Below are 25,995 nucleotides of genomic sequence, written 5' to 3'. Positions count from 1 at the left end.
AACAGGGTGACGTCCTTAGCAGCCACATAAATACTAATTTTCTAATAACCATACCATTGCTTATTCCAAATATTGGTATAAACTTATCTGGTTTAAAGCTCGGACTTGTTGTTGTAGCAGAAAGACGTGCCTGTAACACAGAAGTGGAATTCAACCTTGAGGTTAAGGTTAGAGACTTCGTGCTGATAACATGTTATGAAATATAGCTCAAAGTAACAATATAGAACAAGGAAAAACAAGCTAAGATATATAGAGAGAAAGAGAGGAGAGATTCTTATTTCTTCTTCAATTGTGTGTATTCTCCTATCTATTACAAGGCCTTTATATAAGCATAAAAAGTGAAGAAAAATATATCATTGAATATGTCATTAAGCATTTGAGAAAATCATGAAGGAAGAGTAGACATCCACCATAATTTAATTTTTCTTATAATAAGTATATATTATATTTTATGTTTTAAAGTTTTTTCTCTGTAACTACAAAATAATTTATGTACCAAAAGCTTGTCTATTATGAATGATTTATTTTTTACTTTATCGGAGGTTTACTGAGGAAGATTTCATTGTGCTCACAAAGATGCACAACAGTTTCTACCTATCAAAACAAAAAATAAAACTGTTGTCACAATTTCTGTGACTACTGTTATTATATCTTGCTAAACAATTGCAGTCTACATGAAATATACCCACTAATAGATTCAGAGGAGTTAATTCTACAGATAGTTATCAAACCAAGGGTTTATTGCAACATAATCATATAGAAATGCATAATTCATCCCTATAACTAGTTACTAATTACATGAGTAATTTCGTTAGAAAAAATACATCATTCGTCTTAATAATTCACGCAACATGTTGTCAAAGAGTTGACCATGAATTTTTCGTGTTGTCAAAGATTTGAACAATGAAAATAAATTACAAGTGTTTGATTGAATTGATTATGTCATGTAGCTTGTTCAAGTTAACCAGTCACGATGATATGAGTCATTTTAATTACGATATATGCAGCTGAATCATCCTAACAAACTAGTAAACTTGAATCTTTTTGCAATATTGTTTACCCGAAAAATCGGATAACGTTAGATTTGTGTATGGTTCTAAGGATATGCAATACAATTTGATATAAATTGTGTAGAGAAATAGAAATATGTATATTCTTGACTATGAGAATGAGAATAATGAGCAAAAAGAACGAATAAGATAAAATAAAACAAGCACAAGGGGATATCTTTCAATGTGAGAAGCCCTGTTTTGTTACAGTCCATGTCCCTCTTATAGTAGAGGGATCCTACTTTATATACAATTAAAAATACGTAGTAGAGAGCCCATGATGTATTGTCTCTTTCTCGATTTCCGCCAAGATTCTCTCCCATAGTGCGGTTGCAACGGGCCTAGTCCGCGAGCTCGATACTGGCTCGAGCTCGGTACTGGATCGAGCCCTCGGCCTTGGTCCGAGCTCGATTCTGACTTGGGGTCTCGGTATTCGGGGTGAGTGTTGATCGGTCCATGCATCTTCGATAATCCCCGCTTTGCCTCGTAGTTCGATTTGGATATGAGCTCGATAATGATATCGAGCTTGTCATTGATCGGTCTTAGATCTCGAAACTCGCCGCCTTTACTTCGGACCTTGACCGAGCTTGTCATGCAGATATCCTTTGATCGAAACATTATCGTCTTGACCAGTCCGTACGACTGACTCAGATCGGTTTTGACCGTACACAAATATGACTTAATCAATTTGATCACAGATTAAAGGAAAAAAAGGTAGTTAGATCAAATATTTATTTTTATAGCTGTTACGACGGCAGGTCACCAGAAGTGAAGTAAACTAGGCTCCTGATACAGCATTCATTCGAACCATTCGACGTTTGATTCTTTCTATCAGGGTAAATCCATCATCCTGGTGCCTAAATTTAGAATCAAGTTGCCACATAAAATAAAGTGCCAAATAAGTACCCCCACATCATCAATGTTCCCGAATATATGCATAAAAAAAGTTTATCCACACTCGGTGTTTACCAAACTTATGAAAGCATATATGATGTATCTTTGAAATATATTTTTATCACTTACTCTCCCTTTCTCTCTCTATATATATTAAAGCAGGAAAGTTATCATATATAATTGATATTGTGGTTAAATCAATTGACAAGTTATTAGAAATCCACTTGGCATTCTTAAAGTGAATTTATGGGGAGATTTTCAAATAAAAAATAGAACTTATATGGAATCCCATTCAATGGAGGTCTTAGTTTTTTAAGAAAAAATTAATTTTGACTCTTATATAGCAATCTTCAATTCAATTTTGTTATGGATCTTTAATTGTTTCATATCCGGCTAAATAGTTTTTTTGTCCCGACAAATATGAAAAAAGGAAAATTAGGAATTTATTAAGATAATTAAAAGTTGCATCAATTTACTATAAAGATGCAGATGTCATATACAATACTATAATTATGGCAACAAAAATAAAATCCATCGAAACATTCATGGATATAAAAAAGTTATAGGAATTACTTTAACAAAAAGAAGACGAAATAAATAAAGCTATATGAACTGTTAAAAAAAGAAAGAGTAAATTGCTCTTCCACACAGTAAACAACGAAAATTTAAAATAAAATTAAAACTCAATATTCTATATTAAAAATGCCACATAATAATAAAAATAAGAGGTAAGTAAGTATTACCCAAAAGATATATTGATAAATTTAGACAATTAAAGAATTTTAAACATAAAAAATAATAAAAATATTTTCAGAGTGAGAAAATATATATTTATGTTATATTATAGAAAAATAGTGACAAAATATTAAGCCAATTGACAAGTTAATAAAAAGTTTCATTAGTAAATATTTAGTATTAAGCACTTGCTAATTTAATAAAAATAAAATAAGAAATAAATTATTTATTTAATTATCATATGATGTGTATCCTTCAATTATATAAATTTTATTATATTTTTGCACACTGTATTAAAAATAAAACAGCAACTAAAATTTATTAAAATATTATAATAATTAGATCATAATATTATAAGATTCTTTAAGTTTGTCCCGCCCGGATATAACACTAGTTTATCATATAACCACAGTAAATAAATAATTCCAACTCAAAATTGCTACAACAGGGAGAAACACAATTCAAACGCCTCAGCAACAGACGCCCTCCAATCCTAATTTCGATATTACATGAAACTTCGCAGGGCAATTTCATAGCATCGATTTCCCGCCCATTTGGTCTCTCCTGCACGGCATGGAAAGAACACATAGTAAATATTAAACCCCACACCCACGCGCGCACACTCCCCAAATAGGAGCAGTATTCTGCTGCAAAATTCCCTACTCTACTCCATTTTCATTACCGCCCATTCTCTTTGAATCTCTTCGTCTCTTCCATTCATTCCGATTTTCCTCTACGTTCATACTAGAAGTTGAATAGGTATATTCCTTTTTCTTTTCCAAATTTTTTTCGTCATTATGCGCTATTTTCTGAATATTTTTGTTAGATTTCAGTCTTCGTATTTTGATTCCTTTTATCCGAGAGATAGAAAAAGAGGTGTTTGTTCGAGTTGCTAAAGTATTTGTTTAATGAAACTTTTCGCTGATTTGGTAAAGAATTGTTTTTTAGGAGCTTAGGGTTTGGACAGTGAGATGGTTGCTGACGCAGATAACGGAGTGAAGGACGTTACTAAAACGGATTCTCCTGTTTCCGTCCTCGCAGATGAGGTATATTGCTTTTTTTTATTTTCGTTGATTACTTGTATAACTGAGTATTTGAATTAAATGAACCAAAATAGAGCAGAATGGATATAGAGGATTCATATAATTGGAACCCGATTAGTCTGGGATTGAGGCTTAGTTTTAATTGTTGCTTCTTGCTGATGGCTTTCACCTTTAGGTACTGCGACTAGTAGTTAAGTTTTTAAGCTTTTGAAACTTATTACTCTTTGTTGTGTCTTCATCGTGTAATGTAGTCCCATCTTAGTGGGGAAGTAGAAGTAAGATACTGGAATGAGAAAAAAAAACTATGTATCGTATTTAAGTGGAGAAGGGTAGAGGGGCAGACCCATTATCCCCAAGTTTCGAAGGATGCAGTTGGTCCTAAAGGTTGGCCTAGGACAAATTTCTCGGTCATAAAAAAAGATACTGGAATGAGAAAAAATTGCATTGTGTTGTTACTGTCGATTATCGGTAAAAGCTGATAAAGTTTCTTTTGTTTTTTGGGTGGGGGGTGGCAAACAACCCTTTAAGCTAATTTTGAAGGAATCTAGCTTTCTTTTCAGGGTGGGGGTGGATGGGTGGGTTATAGAGTCATATGGCTGCAGTAGGTACTAGAATGTGCAAATGTAAAGAAATGATTTGTATGGTGTGATATTTTACTCTACTTGTCATTAGTACCAATGTCATGTGGTTTTGTTAACATGCTTTTTTAAAAGCTAGGTAATTGGATAAGACGAGAGTGACAACATATTGATTCTTGAAAACTAATCAAAGCAAGACTTTGAGTTTATGTGTTTGAGTCACGTGCCAACTGCTTCGGCGATTTACCAATTATTTCTTATTGATGTACTTGATCCGTATACACCTTGTTGATAGGGTTTTAAAGTTTGTACATGTTACAGTTTGAGGGTAAATGTGATTTGTTTGGGTTGGAAATGGAATTGTGTTTGGCCTTTAATTTTGCTGATTTCCATGTTAGATGTTTTTTCTTAAGCTTCTAACTAATAATATCTTTGTTTCCTTGTCCGAATGCCAGTTGCTGGCTCGGAGGGATGCTTAGAAAAATTTCATTCAGATTTTACTTTTGCATTACATCTGTGTATTCTCAACTTGAAGGATACATGCAAAGAGGAGGTATCTGTCAAATTGGAGGATGAAGTATTTCTTGATGCAAAAAATGGGGATGTCTCTCTTTTATCTGAATCCATGGCGAAGGAAGAGGAAAACTTGATGAAAGCACGTGTAAAGGAGGAAGAAGTAAATGAGCCCAAAGAGGCCCCCAACTTGAATGACCTTCAATTTAGTAAGTTGGACGAGCTTCTTACACAGACCCAACTTTATTCAGAGTTCCTGCTGGAGAAGATGGATAACATCACAGTGGTATATCCTTGTTTCCATGAAGAATCTTGACTGTTGAGTGCAAAAAGTCGTCACTACTTTGCTAACCCAGTTCATTTCTGCGTTTTCACTAGCAGAATGGAGTGGAAGATGAAGAAGAAAGTGGTAAAGACAAGAAGAGGGGTCGTGGCACAAAAAGAAAGGCATCCACAAGTTATAATAATGTATTCCTTCTCTTGTCCTCCTTAGAAAATGGGTGTATATTAAAGTTTTTCCCCATCTTTTGTATCATTATGCAAAGAACCTCAGTTAATTAGTTAAGTATTCTTAGATATTGGGAACATGACATTTTGATTGGGTGAGTTCTATTATTACCTTTCAATCGCTATTTAACTTTTCCTTTCTCTCTTGCAAGAATTGTAAACTTATTGTTTTGTATGGCTTTTGAATATCACTTGCCTGATTCCGGAAGTCTTTAGTTTTTGATGTTTCGAGGCTCAAAGTTAATTTGAGAGCTTTACTGGAGCTAGTGTTTCTTTTTTGTTGGATGGGCTAGTGAGTTTCTATGCATCTTGTCAGTTGTTTCCCTTCTTCCATTCTGTGAAACAGTTTCACATGTCTATGCAGAAGAAGGCCAAGAGAGCTGTTGCTGCCATGCTTTCAAGATCTAAAGAAGGTGGTTGTATTGAGGATTCAACCCTCACAGAGGAGGAGAGAGTTGAGAAGGAGCAGGCTGAACTTGTGCCCTTGCTGACTGGTGGAAAGTTGAAGTCTTATCAACTGAAGGGTGTCAAGTGGTTGATTTCATTATGGCAAAATGGGTTGAATGGGATTCTAGCTGATCAGATGGGACTTGGAAAGACCATTCAAACTATTGCTTTTCTTGCACATTTAAAGGGAAATGGGTTAGATGGGCCTTATTTGGTCATCGCCCCCCTTTCAACTCTTTCAAATTGGGTGAATGAGATAGAAAGGTACATTATTATCCTCATTTTGTGCAATTAGTAGAAGTGCTATTTGTGTCTAGTTGATGCAGGTGAGTCATTTTGTATTCAGTCTTCTGTTATTAGTCTGCAACCAAAGGGCCAAAAATCATCATTTTCTTGTGCTTGATAGGTTTGTCCCATCAATTAATACAATCATCTACCATGGAGACAAGAAACAAAGAGATGAGTTAAGGAGGAAGCACATGCCGAGGTCCATAGGTCCCAAATTTCCCATTGTAGTTACTTCTTATGAGATTGCGATGAGTGATGCCAAGAAATACCTGAGGCATTATCATTGGAAGTATCTTGTGGTTGATGAGGTACATCTGATTTAGAGTTTACTCTTTATCCTTGAACTTATATTTATACTACTGTGTTTTAATTTTTAATCTACAGGTTTATGCCTTAACTTAAAAGGCAATTCGTCTGTATTTCATGCTGATATTTTGTTTATTGGTTCTTTCCAAGGGGCACAGGTTAAAGAACTCAAAGTGCAAACTGTTCAGGGAACTTAAGCTGCTGCCGATTGAAAACAAGCTTCTATTAACTGGAACACCTCTGCAGAACAACTTAGCTGAGTTGTGGTCATTGTTAAATTTCATCTTACCAGATATATTTTCTTCCTTAGAAGAATTTGAGTCATGGTAAGCAGCTGATTAGGCCATTCTCACCATTTTTCTTGAAGTGCTTGTTTTGACGGCTAACTGTTTCTTAATTTTAATTTATGCTGGTCATGTTATTTTCTTGTAATGTGCCTAACTTGCTAGCAAAGTTTTCATCTTCATCCTGCAAATGATTTGGCTCTCTTGTCTGGGTTATTACTGCCCTGAATTCTGAAGTTCCACACATTGGTATTGATGGTTAATGTATTGACCATAGTTTTCAGAAGAAATGCAGTACATATGTGGTGAAACCAAATTGTAAAAATGGCAGATCAAGTGAAGCAGACGGTTCTATATTGGTTTCCATTCTATGCCTAACACATAGGGTAGACCTAAGTTGCTTAGATTCGGGTGCGGGTATCCGATACGGGGACGGATCCGAGTATCGGATTCGGCAGAATCTAAATTTTAAGATTCGGGGGTGCAGATTCGGATATGGATATGGGTGCGGGGATTCGGCTAATAAAAAATAGAACTATAAAATATTGTAAATTTTGAGAGATATTCTGTGAAAAACTTACATGAATATTGTAGAATTCAATCTTTCATTCTCCAAGATGGACATTATTCTTTCATTCTCCTAAATCTGTTTTATTTTTGATTTTGAGAAATCAAAATCTCAATTTTTCTCCCAAATTTGTCGATGGACTACGGTCAAAGTGTCCGAAGTCATTTGACCGAATCCGGGACGTATCCCGCTCCCGTCCCTGTTAACTCGTATCGGGACGGGGACGGCACCAAAATCGAAGAGTTCGAGCAACTTAGGGGTAGACTAGTCACAAATATCTGGGTAATTGTACTGGTTCTTATCAGAGTTCGTAGCGGAGAATGTGATGCACTTCCCTTATCCTAGTTCACAGTATCATTTGGAACACTTAACTCACTCTTCTCCTCAAATGGTGGTGTAAAGAATTTAGTATGAAACGATAACCTGGTTTCTATTTGTATATCAGGTTTGACCTAGCTGGGAAGTGCGGAAATGAAGCCCAAAAGGAAGAAATGGAAGAGAAAAGGAGGGCACAAGTATGATTGTTGTTCAATAGTATTGCCATTTCTTTTCCATTTTATTGTAGCTGATATTTGATTACGACTGTCGTAATTGCAGGTTGTTACGAAACTCCATGCAATTTTACGTCCTTTTCTCCTTCGGAGATTGAAAGTAGATGTTGAACAAATGCTTCCCCGAAAGAAAGAGATAATTTTATATGCTACCATGACTGAGCACCAGAAAAAGTTCCAGGACCATCTAATTAACAGGACATTGGAGGGTTATTTGCTTGAGAACATGTCCCGCGGTAATTAGCATACTTGTATAAATATCTTAAGTATCTACTTCTGACAGAAATAAGTGTCTTTTTTTCTCATTTGATTTAAGATTTCAGTTCCATATCCTCTATCCGACAGTTGCACTTTCTTAACCAATTTTTGCTCTCTTAATTGCTACTGAAGCGTTGATGGATCCAAGGTTCCATTCTCCGACAAATACTTTGTTTTTAAAAGGGAAATTAGATTGTCAATGGTAAATTTAATATATTTGTTTGTATAGAACTTCAAATGTTTTCTCAACTGGCAAGCAGATATTGATTGTACTCGAATTTAGTTATGATTATACATAAATAAAATCTATCCTGTCTAGCTTGATTATGGCGTCTGTTGTTTAGCTTGAATGCATTCATCTTGTGGGTTATACTGTGAAGCAATTTCTTTTTATTACCATTTTCTACATGGGTGGATATCTTCATGACATTTCAGGGTTTGCAGTATTAAAGTTCATTTTCTGAATGTGCAGGGCATGGTTTTAAATATCTCACTAATTTGATGATTCAACTTCGCAAAAATTGCAATCATCCTGACCTCTTGGAGTCTGCATTTGACGGTTCTTGTATGTGGCTTATGGTTTTTTGAACTGATTATTTGTGATGAGGTGTGTTGACAATGGCTTTACATTTTGTCATTTCGTTGGCAGTTTGTTATCCACCTGTAGAACAAATAGTTGGGCAATGTGGCAAGTTCCGCTTACTGGACAGGCTTTTGTCAGAACTGTTTGCTCGCAAGCACAAAGTATGTGTTGTTCAGCGCTTCATTTTGCTTTTCTGTGTGCCCCACCTTGCTGAAACTTTTTCTATTATTTTTTACTTTTTGTCCCTACAGGTGCTGATATTCTCTCAGTGGACTAAAGTACTTGACATAATGGATTACTATTTTAGTGAAAAGGGCTTTGATGTTCGTAGAATTGATGGCAGCGTGAAATTGGATGAAAGAAAAAGACAGGTGATTGGTACTTCGATTGTTATGGAGATTGAGTATGTTGTTTATTAGCTTCCTTTTGTGCCTCGTATCATTTTCGCTGCTCATTGATGTCAATTGTTTTATGAATCTCGGGCTCTTTAACTGCTAGTTGCAATAATATGAGAACATTGGCTACACAATGATTCCTGAACGTCTGTCTATTATCTTCTGGTTCTCCAGAACGCTACTTGTGTATAGAACTTCATTGCGGCTGAGGAAGAAACCTGATGATATAGTACTATTACTGGTCAGTCTTATCATATAGGTTTCTGCCTACGTCCTGACTTCAGATCTTGTTATTGGATGTTGAATTCGAGTAGGGAAAGTTTCATGGTACACCCATTTGTAAGACCCACTTTCATAATATACCTAAGTTTTAAAATTACATCAAATATCTCAAAAGTATTAAAATATACCTCTAAATCTTCCTACATCTTCTGAAATATACTATAATATTCTAATTTGGAATACATTATTTAAACCAAATAGTTACCACAATATTCTAATTTGGAATACAATATTCAAACTAAACATACCGCAACACTCTAATTTGGAATACAATATCCAAACTAAAATATCATAATTTTTTAATTTAGAATGCATTATTCAAACCAAACATACTACAGTATCCACAATTTTCTAATTTAGAATACAGTATTCAAATCAAACATTCCAAATTTTTTAATTTGGAATACAATATTCAAACCAAACATACTATATTATTTCAATTGGGAATACAGTATCCAAACCAAACATACCAAAATTTTCTAATTTAGAATACAATATTCACACCAAACATTCCACAATTTTTAAATTTGGAATACAATATTCAAACCAACCATACTATAGTATTCTAATTTGGAATACAATATCTAAACCAAACATATCACAATATTCTACTTTAAAATACATAATATTTTATTTTGGAATACAATAGGTATACAGGGCAAAATAAATTTATAAAGTAAGTATACAGGGTAAAATAAATATTTTAATTATATATGGTGGTAACTAGTGTTTCCAGTAGGCATACAGTGTAGATTTCCCATTCAAGTATTCGCATTTGGCAGAATCAGTGAGGTTCATGGATGCGTTGGTTATGTATTCTTTTTGGACTGAAAGTTACTTCTTTCTTCTTTATTGTATGTAAACCGCTCCCCGCCTTGCAATTTACTTGGTCTCACTTTTAAATCCTTTGTCCTGAAGTGGCATGGTTTTTCATCGATATGATTCAAATTGATAATACTAATCTAAAAAAAAGGACTTCGTCATGATAACAAATAATAATATTTGAACTGGTTAAGTAAATTGGCTGGGAGGGAGCATTAAAAAACTAGGTTATCTGGAAGCTTTTGATTAAGTTGACCTGATTATACCCTTTTTTTATTAAGTAAAAAATCTGATTATAATCGCTTGTTGCTCTGAACAGATCAAGGAGTTCAATGATGTTAACAGTGACTGCAGGATATTTCTTCTGAGCACTAGAGCTGGTGGCCTTGGCATTAATCTTACTGCTGCAGACACCTGCATTTTATATGACAGTGACTGGGTACCTTCCTGTGCCTCCTCTGATATCCTTTGTTTCCATCCTTTTATGTGGCTAGATGACAGTTTATCAATACTAACAATTAAGGTGATGTAAGTATGTAACATGCAATTTTACAGGCACTGCCGAATCGTTTTGTTTAGGGTAAAGAATAATGTTATTACCAATGACACTCTAGAGAGTAAGGTCTTAAGGATAAGTATAAGTAAGAGCATGTGTGCTGTAAGATCTGCTAGCGTAAGAAGAATTAAATTGAGTTGAGATTAGATGAGATTGCGATGCCTAATGCAGACAATCCAGTTTTTTAGGCTGAAATTTTCAGGAGAAAAGCATGATAGACTTAGATGTAACATGTCGAATTAAATAGGATAGCTGAAATAGATGAGTGCTACATGAATATTCTTATGTGGTAGCTGACAGAGATATACCTAATTAAGTGAAAGATAACTTCGATAGGATGGTTGTAAGACTAATAATGCTGAGTAAGTCATAGAAATACTCTCATTGTTAAGGGGAAAAATGAGAGTAGTTCACCTAGATGGTTTGGTCATATTCTATATTGACTTTCAAGTGCACTGGCCACTTGATGACACCATATTTTCTGAAGATGTCAAAAATGAATGAGCTAGACATAAAATCTCATGGAGGGAACCTCTCGAAATTCATGTGGACTTAGTGAAAGTCAGAACACAATGGAAGTTCTAATGTAGGCAGTAACAATTAATTAGGATTAATATTTAGTCATTTTTGGTACCTTACATTAGGTCTCGTGCTTGGCTGGAATATTTTTAGTTTGTTAGAAATTGTATGTCAGTGAAGAGGTAAGTATGAGATCTAGACAATCCTTAATCATCGAGTGTTAGAATCATGGAGTGGAATGTATATTTGAGGATTTATATAGCCGAACCTTACTAGTTTGGGATTGAAGTGTAATTGTTATACGATATCGTGATATTACTAAACTGAAAACACATGCATAATGGGACCACTTCCAGAAAATGGTATGATTTCAGCATGAAGAAGCAAGTTTAAGTATCAAGCTTGTATAATCGCTCGCCTTATGTTTGGGGGTGGGGTGGTTAGGAAACTACTGGATTTACGATCCACTTGATCATCTTATTTGATACGACAGTGTGGTGATATGCCACTTAAGTGGAGTTCGTTTGAAACAAAGTTATCACAAGTTCTTACTGCATGTTGCCTTGCCTCTTCATATAGGATCACTTCATTGATATGCTGTGCTTGAATCCTTCTCACTTCAGAAGCAACGTTTCCACATATTTCTTTCATTCATATTCTGTTCTTTTACTTACTATTTGGATGGCCAGTTAGATCAATCAGTAATTTGCACTTCTGTTTTCAGAATCCCCAAATGGATCTACAGGCTATGGATAGGTGTCATAGAATAGGTCAGACAAAACCTGTTCATGTTTATAGGCTTGCAACTGCTCTCTCGGTGGAGGTACTATTCAGTCTGTTTCTAAAACTACATCTTAGCAGCTCTTTATACTCTTTTCTAATGAGGTAAATGTGCGCTTTAGGGTCGAATCCTCAAAAGAGCTTTCAGCAAGTTGAAGCTTGAGCATGTAGTGATTGGAAAAGGACAGTTTAAGCAAGAAAGAAATAAGCCTACTACAGATATCATGGAGGTTTGTGTTTCTTACCCCTGCAAGATGCTCCTTTTCTTTTATGTGTAGCAGTGAGTTGTTTTCTCTGGTTGTAATTGAATTTGACATCCTTTAAATAGTGTACGTTTTTATAACATTGCCTACATTGGTGTGAATGGTTTTTCATTCTTTGATTCAGCGGGAAAAAACAGTCGTAGCTTGGTGTGCCAATTAGTTATGCTACCGTAGTTCCAGTGAAAAGCATTTTGTTGTCCATGTAACCGTCATTTTTCTTGCACGTTATTAATCCTGTGATAATGAAATGGATTGGATAATCTTTGGTAGTGAAGTAGAAGAAAGTAGCTGGTGATTTTTGCTAATAGTGATTCTTGTGTATCAGGAAGAGGACTTGTTGGCGCTTTTGAGAGATGAAGATAGCGAAGAGGACAAGTTAGTGCAGACGGATATTAGTGATGAGGATCTACAGAGGGTTTTAGATCGAAGTGATTTACTTGCTGGTCCTCCAAGTGAAGATGTTAGCCCTGAATCAAGTGTAAATGCCCTTCCTCTTAAAGGACCTGGTTGGGAAGTTGTTATTCCAACTGCAACTGGAGGCATGCTTTCTACGCTCAACAGCTGATAAATTGACTCATCAGCCTGCTATATGCTATATTTGCAGAAATTAGATGTTTTTGGGAGCTGCACAATGTTGATTAAGTTAATCTAATTTTGCAAATTTATGGTTTAGGAGCACATAGTTGTGCATTGAAGTACCTAATGGTAACATTGGCAGCATTCTGTAAATCTTTATCATATTTGCAGATTATTTTTCTTAAATTGATGACTATGTTCCATGTGTTTTTCCTAGCACCATTTTCTTTTATTTCATTTTATTAGAATTACCTTCTGGGTCAGCATAATGTTACCATTCCATGCACTACACACCCAAAGCTCTTAACCCCTTTCTGTAGTTAGCATCTTCAGAAGGAACCTGTGCAGGCTGGCTGGGTTGGATTTGCCACTGTGATCAGAGAACTTCTCGAATGGAAGGGACAAATTTATGGTAGGAAATAATTTACTTTCCTTAATGAGCTGACATGGCTGCTACGCTCATCTAAGGTGTATTTAGTATTTAGAGAAATAGTAGGGAACTTGATTATCAAACTACAAAGAAGGCCAAACTAGTCCCTTTTTATGTCTGGGAGATCAAATGGAATAAGGTGGTTCAAGCCAAAAAGGGGAAAAAAGCAAAAATGCAAACGAGAGAGGAAAGCGCCACCGGAGATATGTTTCTATCATTTTTATGACGAAAAACAATTTCCGTTACCGGGAATCGAACCCGGGTCTCCTGGGTGAAAGCCAGATATCCTAACCGCTGGACGATAACGGATTGTTAGTAGTCACTGATGTACAATTATAAAAGAAGCACAAACAGAGGCAAATTCAACAATACATATGAAAAATATTGACAGCAACTCAAGGTAGACAAAGGTGGATTTTCAATGTTTTCTCAAGGATAGGGATGTAGAAATTTTTATATTATGATTATATTTTTAATCCAAAGAATTTTCATTATTAAGTCTTTAAATGATCTTTTAAATGAGCACGCCATTTAATTATTTATCGAGATTTCCCTAGCCAAGGGTAGAGAGGCTGTTTCCGATAGACCCTCGGCTCCTTCCCTCCAAAAATTTTTCACCTTGCTCTTGGGGTGACTCAAACTCACAACCTCTTGATTGGAAGTGAAGGGTTTTAACCAACCCACTCTTGTCTATTTATTGAGATTACGTAAGTCCTATTAATTTGAATTTTGAAAATAAAGTATTTTATCTATTACAGTATCTTAATCTTAAAAAAAACAAGGATGAAGTAAACTATTAAATCTGAAACGATGAGTCTATACGTGTCATGCAATACAAAGAAATAAACTTAGGTGGCCACATGTAAATAATTCGAGCGGACACACTTGTCAAAAACAAACCATACGTGGGAAGCTACGAGAAACCTTAGAGTTCATGTCCAGAGCAAGACCAGGACAAAATTCACTCTGTTCTGTTGAAACAGATCACCATTTCATCATCATTTTCGTCCCCTTTTATACATACACTTCTAAACTGCTATAATATAAATCGAATTATCAAAGAATCGAACTTGAAGATGATCAACGCAATAAGATTAGCCACAATTAGAGCACAACCACCGGCTGTATTCTCAAACCCTTTGCCTTACCATATTGGTCGAAAGTCCTCTGAAATCAGATTCAGACAAGTCGTAACCTCGTCTGGACAACCAGACAACAGCAACAAGATGGGTCAAACTAAGAAACCTGCAGACGAAGCAGAGCACAAAGCTGCGTAAGTTTCCTTGCGTTTTTCTTTTTCAGTAAAACTGCCCTGCTAGATGTACCTAGTATTTTCTAGGAACAATCATTTTCTCTGCCTTAATTTGTACTCCATCCCTTTTCCTTTCTTTCTGTTTTTGATTTGACAACAAGTTTATAAAAGGCAGAGTCCGGTGCACTAACCTCATAACTGCCGGACCACAAGGTCCATTGTACCTAGCATTAATGTAGGATTTTCGCGGCTTGAACCCTGTTCACGTGACAACAACTTTTCCGGTTATGTCAGGAAGGCTTCCGTTCCAAGGAGTTTATAAAAGAATAAAAGGATTGCGATACACATGAAAAATACTACTAGTATGTACTAGTACTACTATTGAAACTTCTATAAGAAAATGTATATGTGGTAGTGAAAGTTTTTGATCCATGTTTTATGATTCTAGATGTGCCTTTATCTGTGGTGCGGACAAGTCATGCCCTTTGTGTTTTTTCCCTTTTTTTTTTGGGTCTCTATTTTGAGTGTTTGGACATTACCAAGAGTGTAATTCGTATTTATTGGATTGAAGGGACACAATGTCGAGCAGCTTTGGAGATGGATATGCGACGAGATCGGATGAAGAAGGTTTTGGAGGCATCTATGGAGGAAACAAAGAGGATGAGGAAAAGATAACCCATGGAAAAGCCCCTGGTAAATTACTTAAACTTAAATGGTTTATGTTCTATATTAATCTTCTTGCTCTTAATATGTCCTCTGATGTTAAATTGCTGATGAAAATAGAGTATGATACTAATCAAGGAAGTGAAGTCAAAGAGAAGGAGAAGGCACGTAATCAGCGTCAAGCAGCTTGAAGAAAATTGCCATTCCTGTTTAGTTTAATTACTTCTAGTCGGTGACAGAGAAAATTCCCTGCCTACCTTATTTAATATGCGATATATCCTCCTTCCCTTTTCCCTAGTATTAAGCTTTAGTATGTAAATTGCACTCCTGTTTCAGAGTGTGTGAATGCTAGAGGTTTTTACCTAACTCGTTCATATAAATTCTTTCACTAATTTGCGGTTTATAATTTTGAATGTTGTACAATTTGGATGGAACTCATGTTGCCGAGCGGATTAATTCGCCAAATAAGTAGTATCTGAACATTGTTTGGAGATTTGCATTTAAACCGTTTGTTTACATATGGTGTGTTTGGTACGAAACAAAATGTGGTTTTATCACTTGAGGAATTAGAATAGAAAGAAAGAGACGGATTTCGAATTAGAGTAAGGGCACGCTAAGACATTCCTTTTCGTGCTTTCGATCTGCTTACTTTGAATAAAGATAAAAAAAATAATAGATAGGCGGAAAGGCTTTACACAAGACCACAGAGCGAGAGAGAGAGCCTTCGCTTACCTGCTTAACCGTACCCTCCTATCGTACCTATATAGCCTTTCCTTCAGTTATATCCAGTTTCAGTTCTGCTTCCAACTACCGATGGGAGAAGGCTTGGACGTATAGCAAGATTAAATAAGAGGTATTGCATACGGGAATGATATATTAAATGAAAGGTTGAGACAAACTCAAAGGAACTAATGTGCTGCTTTACTTTTTTACGCAAAACAACTTTGAAATTTATGATCCATAATTATAAAGGAAGTATTTTTTTAGTGAAAAAGAAAGTACTCTTTCTACAGTATAAAAATAAAGTAATTATTTTATTAAAATAAATAATTTTTTTTCTACATCATGAAAAAAAAATACTCATTTTGAAAGACAATATTTTTTCTACGTCAAAGTATTGTTTTTGTTAAAATAAAATAAAAAATATTTTTTTATATCATGAAAATAAAATATTTATTTGTTGAAATGTATTTTTTTTTAATCTATAACATGAAAAGAAAGTATTATTAATAATATTTTTATTTAGGATGGGGTAGGATTTTTATTTAGGATGGGTGGGGTTGGAGGTTGGGGTGGGATGGGGGTGGAGTGTGGGGGTGGGATTGGGGATGGTGAATAGGGTGGGGAAGGTGAAAAAAGAGTTTTGAAAAATATTTTTTTTCTATTGATAGGAAAAATATTTTCCTCCAATTGGAGAAAAATGAGTTCATGAAAAAAATATTTTACAAAATGTTGAAGTCAACCATAACAAAATATTTTCCTTTCATACCAAACACATCCATATTCATGTGTGTTTTTGTAATTAATCAAAGCCGGTGGTTGAGTTGCGTAATAGAAAATTCATAGGTCAATTAATCCTTGGATTTGGGACGTTCACCTAGTCATAAGCAAGCCATGTTAAATGCTTATTTCAAAACTAAATGGCTAAATTAGCAGTAAAACGTATCCATGTTTGCAGGTTGCTACCCGTTTAGCAATTTATCTGATTGTAAATATGTTAAGTTGCATATGAAATAAAAGTATAGAGTAAGCATTGAGCACCGCTGAGCTTATGTATTATCCAAGTCGTGCTCGATGTTTGTGGCGGACTCTAACCCTCATGCGAGGATGAATAATTTTAAGCGATGAAAAGTAGGGTCCCGTAAAGCCAAGAGTAAGTTAAAATGTTCGTCGTAGGGTTGAAGGATAAAAAGTTCGCAGCGGAATGTATATCGCACAATGCATCGCAAAGTGGTCAGTGGTGAGAAGAACCAGCTTGAGAGGATGATCCTACAGTTGATTATGCAGACCAGACCGCAAAATCATTGCAGAATGGTTTAAAAGGGTGTCGTTTTTGGGGGTTTTTTGCGGTAAATTATACGGATCACATATCAGTTTAGCGGAACGTAAATTCATCGCGAAAATGGTCGGGCCACCCGAGAAATTTTTGAAGGAGAATCTGCAGTCTAATATGAAAAGTGCCAATCGTAGAATCGTCGTATATTCGATTAGTACATTTCAAGAATTTGGAGGATCATTTTGCGGTCCATTTTGCTAATCGCAGAAGCAATATGCGGTTCTTTTTGCGATTGCAGATCTGTTTCGGAGGGGCTTTTTAAAAAAATCTTTTACCCGATTCTATTTTTAATAAGAGCCTTAGAAGTTGTTTTAGAAAGAAGAATTTCACTATTTTGAGGGGAATAACTATCCTAGAGAGAGAAGGATGAGCTCCAACACTTCTATACTTCAAGAGTTTTAGCTCGATCCTTGGAATTTTAAGGCGCTATTTACCAGATCTTCTTCTGTCAAGATAAGATTTCATCCCAAGTTCTTTTGCAACTTTCAATAATGAAAATTTTAGATAGAAAATTGAACATTGGAGCCTATGGGATGGTGATTGGAAGCCATAAGCTCTCAACCTTGAATTTGGATATTAGGAGAATAGGGAGAAGATACTTTTTTATGTAGTTGTTGGTTGGATGCAGGGGTAACAAATGGGTTGTTTGAGCTAAAGTTGGATGGGTCAAGATGAGTTGAGTAAATAAATGGGCTAATGCCCAAACTTGTCCAAAGTTCATTTGGATCAAGATGGGCTTGATTCACATAGTTTTCTATCATATGTAGTTCAATTTCATTATTTTTACTTAACAGAATTGAAAGTACTAGAGATTCCTAGAGGCATACCATCAGAAAAACTTCCTTGACTGATTGGGAAGATCAAGAAAACTGCTAAACAATATGTTGTACCCAACTCGCTCAACTTGATCCAAATCTTTATAATTTTGTCAACCTTTAAACAAATCAAAACCCAATATGTTTTAAAAAATTTAAAATATATTCACAAATAATCTCCTCTAACTCAAATCATGATATATTGTGAATTATACTGAGATACTTAAAAAATAGTTCAGTACCCGTCCTTTATTTTATTGATATAAATTTTATTTTTTGTTTTCTCTATTATGATAATGTGTTTCTTCTTTATTTTCAGATTTGTCCCTATTTTTGTCGCAACAGTTAGTTAAATAAATCACTCGACATTATGAAAAAGAAAGTACTATTTTTGTTGAAATAAAAGAAAATACTTTTCTATATCATAAAAAGAAAGCACTCTAAATAATATTTTCATATATTTAGGGGTGGAGTTGGGTGATAAATAGGTGGTGAGGTGGGAGCGGGGATGTGGTTGGGGTGGTGGGTGGTTGGGAGGAAGGGGTGGGTGGGGATGGAAAAGGTTGAAAAAGAGTTTTAGAAAATATTTTTTCTTCTCTTAATAGGAAAAATATTTTCCTCCAATTGGAGAAAAATCGAGTTCATAAGGAAATTACTTTCCAAACATGAAAAAATTAGAAAATCTTTCATAGCAAACACACCCTAAAACTATAACATGGGTCAAAGTAGAACTCCAAGATAGAATATTTTTATGGGTCAAGGTTGGGCATCATCCTGTGTCCATCTGGGCTGATGATTCTTGAAGTGGGAGTGGGGATGTGGTTGGGGTGGTGGATGATTGGGGGTTGGTGGGGATGGGGAAAGTTGAAAAAGAGTTTTGAAAAATATTTTTTCTTCTCTTAATAGGGAAAATATTTTCCTCCAATTGGAGAAAAATCGAGTTCATAAGGAAATTACTTTCCAAATATGATAATTATATTAGCTCCTCAATTTAAACTTATTAATAAATATTTGCAGATAAGGGTTCCATCATGGATTTAATTCCAAGAAGATATCAAATCAATAAACACACGGAATTCACGTAAAATTCAAGTGACAATAACACTAAATTTATTATATAAAATATAAATTTGACAAATAAGGAACGAGGCGTGATAATTTAAGGATTTACTAATGCCAACAATTATCTAATTTAATACATAAGAATGCCTAAAACTTTAAACCAAGAAAATTTTCACATATAAGCCCGAGTACGTACTCGTCACCTCGCGCACTCAGCTTTTCACATTTTACAAATGGCACATAAGACTCGATGCCTAAGGGGTATGTAATGATCCAGCCGGTCGTTTCGAGAGTTATAGACCTATTTTTTCCATTTTTACTTCTTTTTGTGTTATTCAGCTATATTATATTATATCGGATTAGTTGATTCGGGTCCGGAAGGAACTCGGAGTGAAATGAGACACTTAGTCTCATAATTAAAAAATTTAAGTTAGAAAAGTGGACCGGATATGGACCTATGTGTAAACGACCTCAGATTTAAATTTTGATGATTCCAATAGCTCTGTATGATAATTTTGGGCTTAGGAGCGTGTCCGAAATATTATTTGGAAGTTCGAAGAGGAATTAGGCTTGAAATGCCGAAAGTTTAATTTTTGAGAAGTTTGACTGGGGGGTTGACTTTTTAATATCGGGGTCGAAATCCGATTCTGAAAATTGGAATACCTCTGTTATGTCATTTATGACTTGTGTGCAAAATTTGAGGTCAATCAGACGTGATTTGATAGGTTCCGGAGTCGTTTGTAGAAATTAAAAATTTCAAAATTCATTAGTCTTGAACTGGGGTGTAATTCATGGTTTTAGCGTTGTTTGGGGTAATTTGAAGGTTTGACTAAGTCCGTATGATATTTTAGGACTCGTTGGTATATTTGGTTGAGGTCCCGAGGGGCTCGGGTGAGTTTCGGATGGTTAACGGATTGGATGTTGGACTTGGAACTCTACTGAAATTTTTTGATGCACCATCTGGTTTCCTTCATCGCGTTCGCGAAGAGGAACTGGGAGGCTGGCAATATTTTCTCTTCGCGTTCGCAAAGAGAATCACGCGTTCGCGAAGGGTGGACTGGGTGTGCATCGCGAACACGAGAGGTGTTACGCGTTCGCGAAGAAGAGAGGAAGCAGCCGAAGACCCCAGGCAATTGGTCTACACGTTCGCGTAGGGGGTGTCGCGTTCGCGTAGTGAGGGGAAACGAAGCATCGCGTTCGCGATGGGTTGAACGCGTTCGCGTAGAAGGAATTGAGGCAAAGGCATTTTGTGCTTCGCCAACGCGAGGGTGATGTCGCGTTCGCGAAGGAGGAATTTGGACGGGGGTTATTTTGTGCTTCGCGAACGCGAGGCACCGACCGCGTTCGCGAAGAAGAAAAGTCTGGGCAGTGAGTTTAAGTTCTGAAAATGGAATTTTCAGTTTTTGGCTATTTGGAGCTCGGAATTGAGGCGATTTTGGGTGATTTTCAGAGAAAACAACGGGGTAAGTGTTCTTAACCCAATATTGGTTAAATTACCCGAATCCATGATTGTTTTTATCATTTAATTGGTGAATTGAGTTGGGAAAAATTTGAAAACCCTCTTGGTTTAAATTGAAGATTTGAGGGTCGAGTTGGGGTCGGATTTTTATAAAATTGGTATGGTTAGACTCATGGTTGAATGAGTTTTCGGATTTTATAACTTTTGTCGAGTTCCGGGATGTGGGTCCCACCGGCAATTTTTAAGCTAATTTTCGGATTTTTATGGAAAATCATTATTGTAAATCTAGTCCTGAGGGTATGAAACCCTGAATTTTGTATCATTTTATTATTTTTAGTGACGCACATGTTAGGTGACGGGCGTGTGGGCATGCACGATTGGGGATTGTAACTTGGTCCGTCCCGTAGCAACTGTAAAGTTGCATACTTTGTTGAAACCATATGATACTTATAAGTTTTAGAAAGAATTTTTGAAAATTGGGTTGAATGCCATGTTTGGGCCTTGCGCCAATGCTGTTTGGACCCTTAGGGGCTGTTTCTTACCATTCTCTCATTGTTTTTGATTGAAAATCTATACTCAATCATGTTTATACTTGTTTACCGCATAACTCAGTTTTATGACTCTATTTTGATGCATATAAATGTTTTGGGCCGAATGCCCTATTTTACTGAAATGCCCGAGTGGCTTGAGAGGTTTATGATTGAGTGAGACCGAGGGCCTGATTTGTGAGAATGAGTGTGGATCGGGGCTGCCCGCCTGCATCATACTTTATTATTATAGCATATGAGTTGTCCGTGCAATACGTGAGTTGTCCGTGCAGATTATAGCGCTTGGGCTGAAGGAGCCCCTCCGAAGTCTGTACACACCCCCAGTGAGCGCAGGTACCTACTGAGTGCGAGTATCGAGTGCTGAGTGACTGGGAGGCATGAGTGATTGTGAGGTATGTCCGAGTGGCAAGAGTGATTGTGAGGTATGCCCGAGTGGCAAGAGTGACTGTGAGGTTTGCCCGAGGGGCTGTATATGAGTGATGTTTTACCCGAGGGGCTGTTTATGATTTCATCATTTTTGCTCACCTTTGCATTGAGCCTTTGTTTGAAAAACTGTTGGAAAAATATCCTTAAATGATTTTTACTGAAACCGGATTTAAACAAGATGATTTGATTCAAACACTAATTTTTAAAGCATGTTGTACTTTACTGAGATTTCATGATATGAGCGTTATATGTTTTATTGCTCGTCACTACTGCTCAGTCTTTATTTATTGTTGTTACTTACTGAGTTGGCGTAGTCACGTTACTCCCTGCACCTTGTGTGCAGATTCAGGTGTAGCTGGACACGGTAGCGGTTATTGAGTGTTCTGGTTGCAGATTTTCTTGGAGATAGTAAGGTAGTTGTTTGGCGATCGCAGCCCCTACTCTTCTCCCTCTTATCTTCCTCTAGTTGTATTTAGCTATTTTTCAGGCTGAGTTAGCCTTGATATTGTTAGACAGATTATAGTAGATGCTCATGACTAGTGACACCCCGATGTCGGGCTTTTCTTTTCCGCACTTCTGTTTTCTTTGGTTTGAACTCCTTAAATGAAGGTTTTATGTTAAATAGTATTGAAATTATCTTTGAAATGAAAAATATCGGTTTGTTTGGAAATGAGTCGGCTTGCCTAGTTCCACGATAGGCGCCATCACGACAGATTAGGTTTTTGGGTCGTGACAGGGTAATTCCCCCACTCGAGGTTAAGCAAGACACTTACCTTTTTTGAAGTTATGTCGATATTCCAAAATCGCATCCTTTCTTGAATTGACCTCCAGACCGCTCAAATCTATCCAAATTAATTGTATAACTCCATTAAAATTTCTCGAAAATAATTTTGGATAAAAATACGTCGACTTAAAAATTTATTCCAAAAAGTCAACAAAAGTCAACGCGGGACTCGCCCCTCGGAACCCGATATGATTTTCATGAAATTCGAACACCCATTCCGATACGAGTTCAACCATACCAATTTTATCAAATTCCGATAACAACTCGACCTCCAAATCTTAAATTTTCGTTTTTGGAAGATTTTATAAAAATCTTGATTTCTTCCATTTAAATTCGAAATAAATGATGAATATAACCATATAATCATGAAGTATATAACTTTAGGATATATAACACTTACCCCAATCCATATGGTGAAAATTGCCTCAAAAATCGCTTCAATCCGAGCTCCATAGCTCTAAATATGTTAAAAATGGCTGAAATCTCAAAATATAGCTACTGCCCAGGTATTTACTCTTCGCGATCGCGAAGCACAAAATTTTTCAGCCCCAAAATTGCTCTTCGCGATCGCGGAAAACCAATCGCGATAGCGAAGAACAAACTCCCCATCTCTTCCGGATAGCCTCTAGTATAATGGTCATAACTGTTTGTACAAAACTCCGAATGATGAATGGTTTAACTTTCTGAAAACTAGATTCCAAGGACTATAACTTTCATTTGTTTCTCATCTCCCAATTCCTTATATATTTCGATATATAAGCTTCCAAAGTCATCCCTATGCAATAGAGATTTCCAAACTCTTCGCGGACAGCCTGTAGTTTATTTACCATATATTGTTTTACACAACTCCAAATGAAAAACGGTTTATATTTCTAAAAACAAGATACAAAGGGCTACAACTTTTATTTTTGGACCATCTCCAAATTCCTTATAGATTGCGAGATATAAGCTTCCAAAATCGGGTCAGTGCAGCAGAAACTTTCCTCTACGCGATCGCGAAAGGCCTTCTGCGATCGCGATTCACTGGCCATTTTCCCCCATTTTGTGCTTCGCGATCGCGGCCAATTCCACGCGATCGCATAGCACACTGCTGTAGCAAAAAATCAGCAGCTATAAATGGCCTAGAAATTGTCCGAAACCATCCCGAAACTCACCCGAGCCCCTCGGGACCCCGTCCAATCACACCATCCAGTCCCATAACATAACACAGACCTGCTCGAGACATCAAATCACATCGAACAACATCAAAACGACGAATCACACCTCAAATCAAAATCTATGAATTTTGAACTTTCAAATTCTATATCTTGTGCCGAAACACATCAAATCAATTCGGAATGACTTCAAATTTTGCACACAAGTCATAATTGACATAACGAAGCTATTCAAATCTCCATAATCGGATTTTAACTCCGATATAAAAAAGTTAATCCCCGGTCTAACTTTTCAAAAATTCGACTTTCGCCATTTCAAGCTTAATTCCACTACGGACCTCCAAATAATTTTTCGGACACAGTCCTAAGTCCAAAATTACCCAACGGAGCTAACGGAACTCATTCCGGAATCGTCTTCACACATTTCCGACTATGGTCAAAATCCTATGACCTAAGCTTCCGTTTTAGGGACCAAGTGTACCAAATCACCCCGAATCATCCGGTAACTGAATTCAACCGTGCACGCAAGTCAATACAAAGTTGGGGGGAGGGGGGAGAGGGTTAAATGGCTATTTTCTAAATAGCCAACGACTATTTTTTAAAGCCCAACGGCTAGTTTTTAAAAAAAAATTACCGTTTGGCCCGCCAAGGGACCGGTCCGGTCCCGATCTTTTGGCGGGCCAAACGGTCTTGGTCCTAACGATTATTACTCAAAAACTGGCCCACGAGACCGGCCCAAGCCCACCTCTAACGGTCCTACCAATTCCGGCCCACTTAGCCCGCGGTCCCGGACCCGGACCGGCCCACTTGCCACCCTTACATTTTATGTATCACTATTTTTTATTTTAATATATTTTGAAAAAATGTTACATTTCATACATGTAAATATTTTCAATCTTAAGAATATTTTTTTATTTTTAATGATAAACTTTTATTGTTATAAAGTTATTAAGGTTGCAAGTTTTTAAAAAGTACTACATAATCAAAGCAAGAGATTGGATTAATTTTAATTTACAATCAAGGAAAAGAAAGGTCAAATTTAAGTTACTAAAATGAGCTCCCTTTTTCGTATACTGCGTATGATACTTACATTCAAAAAGAAAAAATTTATATCACATGCTAGAACCACACTTGTGAAGCGTGTCACTTTCATGTGACATCAGCAGCTATGAAACTTTTATAGGCATTGAAAGAAGGCTCATGTATCCGTTGGATTTGCGAAAGTGTACAAGCACATTTATTGTAAAAAGGTGCAAAAGCAGGGTCAAAATGAGACTTATAAAAAGGACTGCAAGTCTTTCCATTTCGATTAATAATAGTACAAGGATGCGATGGGAATAGAGGAGATAGTCCTGGCTTTTCAGTAAATAGAGCAAACAGTCAACTCTTTAGACCACACAATGCAATACAACTCACCGAAAAAGAATCAAAAATTCCAAATGTACTTTCGAAATAAATGTTACCTCCAGGAGGCACACACGACGACACTTTCCTTTCCTTTTCCTTTATGTATAGTAGAAAAGTAATGGATTTTTTTAATATAAGGAAGAAAGAGTAAGACAATTTTCTTTCTCATTCTTCTTTCTTTGTGTAGGTTCAGTGGATTTTCAAAATTCTCTTGCACAGTCAGTAGCTAGACTCTTTTAAGAATAGTAGAGCAATGTATTATATTTCCTCACAGATGCCTAATTTATCAAGATAAGCAAGAAATCATAACGCACATATTCACAAAAAAATGCAGTGTTGTAAAAGAAAACCTTTTGTCAGATTTGGACAAAGAAAATCTCAAATACGACCTCTCATACTCATTTCATGGATTGGGTTTTATTAAAGAAGAGGGTCAAGAACAACATATATTTCAAGGGACATTTACGCTGGAGTTCACCTTTCTACCTCTGGCACATTTCAAAAGACTATCTACCTACCAACTCAGGCATTACAAAAACCAGCAAAGCCACTGATTATATACATAAATTATGCTAGCCGGTGTACGCAGACCTTACCCCTATCCTGGGGTAGAGAAGCTGTTTCCAATATACACTCGGCATCTTTCCCTCCAAGAACTACCTATCTTGCTATAGGGGTCAACCCCTTGATTGAAAGTGGAGGATACTTACCATCAGAGCGAGCAACCCACCTTGTCTGGAAAAGGAAGAAAGAATACAAATTATATCATCAAAAGAGATCTGTTGATTCCCTAAAAGAAGAATTACTTCAAACTAAATATATCTTGACATGTTTGCAAAACTCACTTCAGAAGGCATAAGAGATAGCAATCAAAAACAAACTGTAACCACTTAAAATCAACAAAGGCAAAGGAAATAATTGCTATGCTTCAAAAGGGTAATAGCCACTACTCTCACATAATTGATGATTGCAGGTTAATTCTTGAAACTCCCTTTCAGTTTCAGAGAAGCCAACCATGTAGCTGACTAACTAGCTAAAGGAAGGAAGCAAATAGGAAATTCATTGCGAGATAGTAAAGTGAATAAGCAACAGATAACAGACATTATATCCCAAGAAATTTCAATACCTATATGAAATGTCTC

General features: G+C 36.2%; 2 protein-coding genes and 1 non-coding gene across 5 annotated transcripts; 2 read left to right on the top strand and 1 right to left on the bottom strand.

Moving 5' to 3' along the window:
• Window positions 1-3,277: 3,277 nt before the first annotated feature.
• On the top strand, window positions 3,278-13,013 carry LOC104107571 (ATP-dependent DNA helicase DDM1-like). 2 transcript variants are annotated; one of them, XM_009616408.4, is made up of 16 exons: window positions 3,278-3,437; window positions 3,627-3,724; window positions 4,835-5,098; window positions 5,191-5,280; window positions 5,684-6,030; window positions 6,173-6,362; window positions 6,511-6,686; window positions 7,658-7,727; window positions 7,810-7,999; window positions 8,494-8,586; window positions 8,671-8,765; window positions 8,856-8,975; window positions 10,423-10,542; window positions 11,903-12,001; window positions 12,081-12,188; window positions 12,547-13,013. In XM_009616408.4, exons 2-16 carry the CDS (start codon window positions 3,650-3,652, stop codon window positions 12,784-12,786), a joined length of 2,277 nt encoding a protein of 758 aa, XP_009614703.2. In that variant the 5' UTR covers window positions 3,278-3,437; window positions 3,627-3,649; the 3' UTR covers window positions 12,787-13,013. The 2 variants fall into 2 exon arrangements, with proteins under 2 accessions (XP_009614703.2, XP_033514922.2); XM_033659031.2 differs by having other exon boundaries at window positions 3,279-3,437; window positions 5,194-5,280.
• Window positions 13,014-13,464: 451 nt separating this feature from the next.
• TRNAE-UUC (transfer RNA glutamic acid (anticodon UUC)) lies at window positions 13,465-13,536 on the bottom strand. The gene has a single exon. It is a non-coding gene; the product is annotated as a tRNA-Glu (tRNA).
• A 520-nt stretch (window positions 13,537-14,056) lies between these two features.
• Window positions 14,057-15,534, top strand: LOC104107570 (uncharacterized). 2 transcript variants are annotated; one of them, XM_009616407.3, is made up of 3 exons: window positions 14,057-14,500; window positions 15,051-15,172; window positions 15,263-15,534. In XM_009616407.3, exons 1-3 carry the CDS (start codon window positions 14,304-14,306, stop codon window positions 15,331-15,333), a joined length of 390 nt encoding a protein of 129 aa, XP_009614702.1. In that variant the 5' UTR covers window positions 14,057-14,303; the 3' UTR covers window positions 15,334-15,534. The 2 variants fall into 2 exon arrangements, with proteins under 2 accessions (XP_009614702.1, XP_018630133.1); XM_018774617.3 differs by having other exon boundaries at window positions 14,143-14,500; window positions 15,069-15,172.
• The last annotated feature ends 10,461 nt before the right edge of the window (window positions 15,535-25,995 follow it).

The sequence above is a fragment of the Nicotiana tomentosiformis genome, chromosome 2 (assembly GCF_000390325.3).
Source record: "Nicotiana tomentosiformis chromosome 2, ASM39032v3, whole genome shotgun sequence".
In the NCBI taxonomy this organism is placed as follows: domain Eukaryota; kingdom Viridiplantae; phylum Streptophyta; class Magnoliopsida; order Solanales; family Solanaceae; genus Nicotiana; species Nicotiana tomentosiformis.
This window is presented reverse-complemented; position numbering and strand designations above follow the sequence as displayed.

Bases quoted from the DNA above. Each gene is read 5' to 3' on its own strand.
- LOC104107570 (XM_009616407.3), top strand. From the start codon at position 14,304: ATGATCAACGCAATAAGATTAGCCACAATTAGAGCACAACCACCGGCT. The intron at 14,501-15,050 runs GTAAGTTTCCTT...ATTGGATTGAAG, and splicing joins GAAGCAGAGCACAAAGCTGC to GGACACAATGTCGAGCAGCT. The intron at 15,173-15,262 runs GTAAATTACTTA...TGATGAAAATAG, and splicing joins AACCCATGGAAAAGCCCCTG to AGTATGATACTAATCAAGGA.
- LOC104107571 (XM_009616408.4), top strand. From the start codon at position 3,650: ATGGTTGCTGACGCAGATAACGGAGTGAAGGACGTTACTAAAACGGAT. The intron at 6,031-6,172 runs GTACATTATTAT...TGTGCTTGATAG, and splicing joins TGGGTGAATGAGATAGAAAG to GTTTGTCCCATCAATTAATA. The intron at 8,766-8,855 runs GTATGTGTTGTT...TTGTCCCTACAG, and splicing joins TGTTTGCTCGCAAGCACAAA to GTGCTGATATTCTCTCAGTG.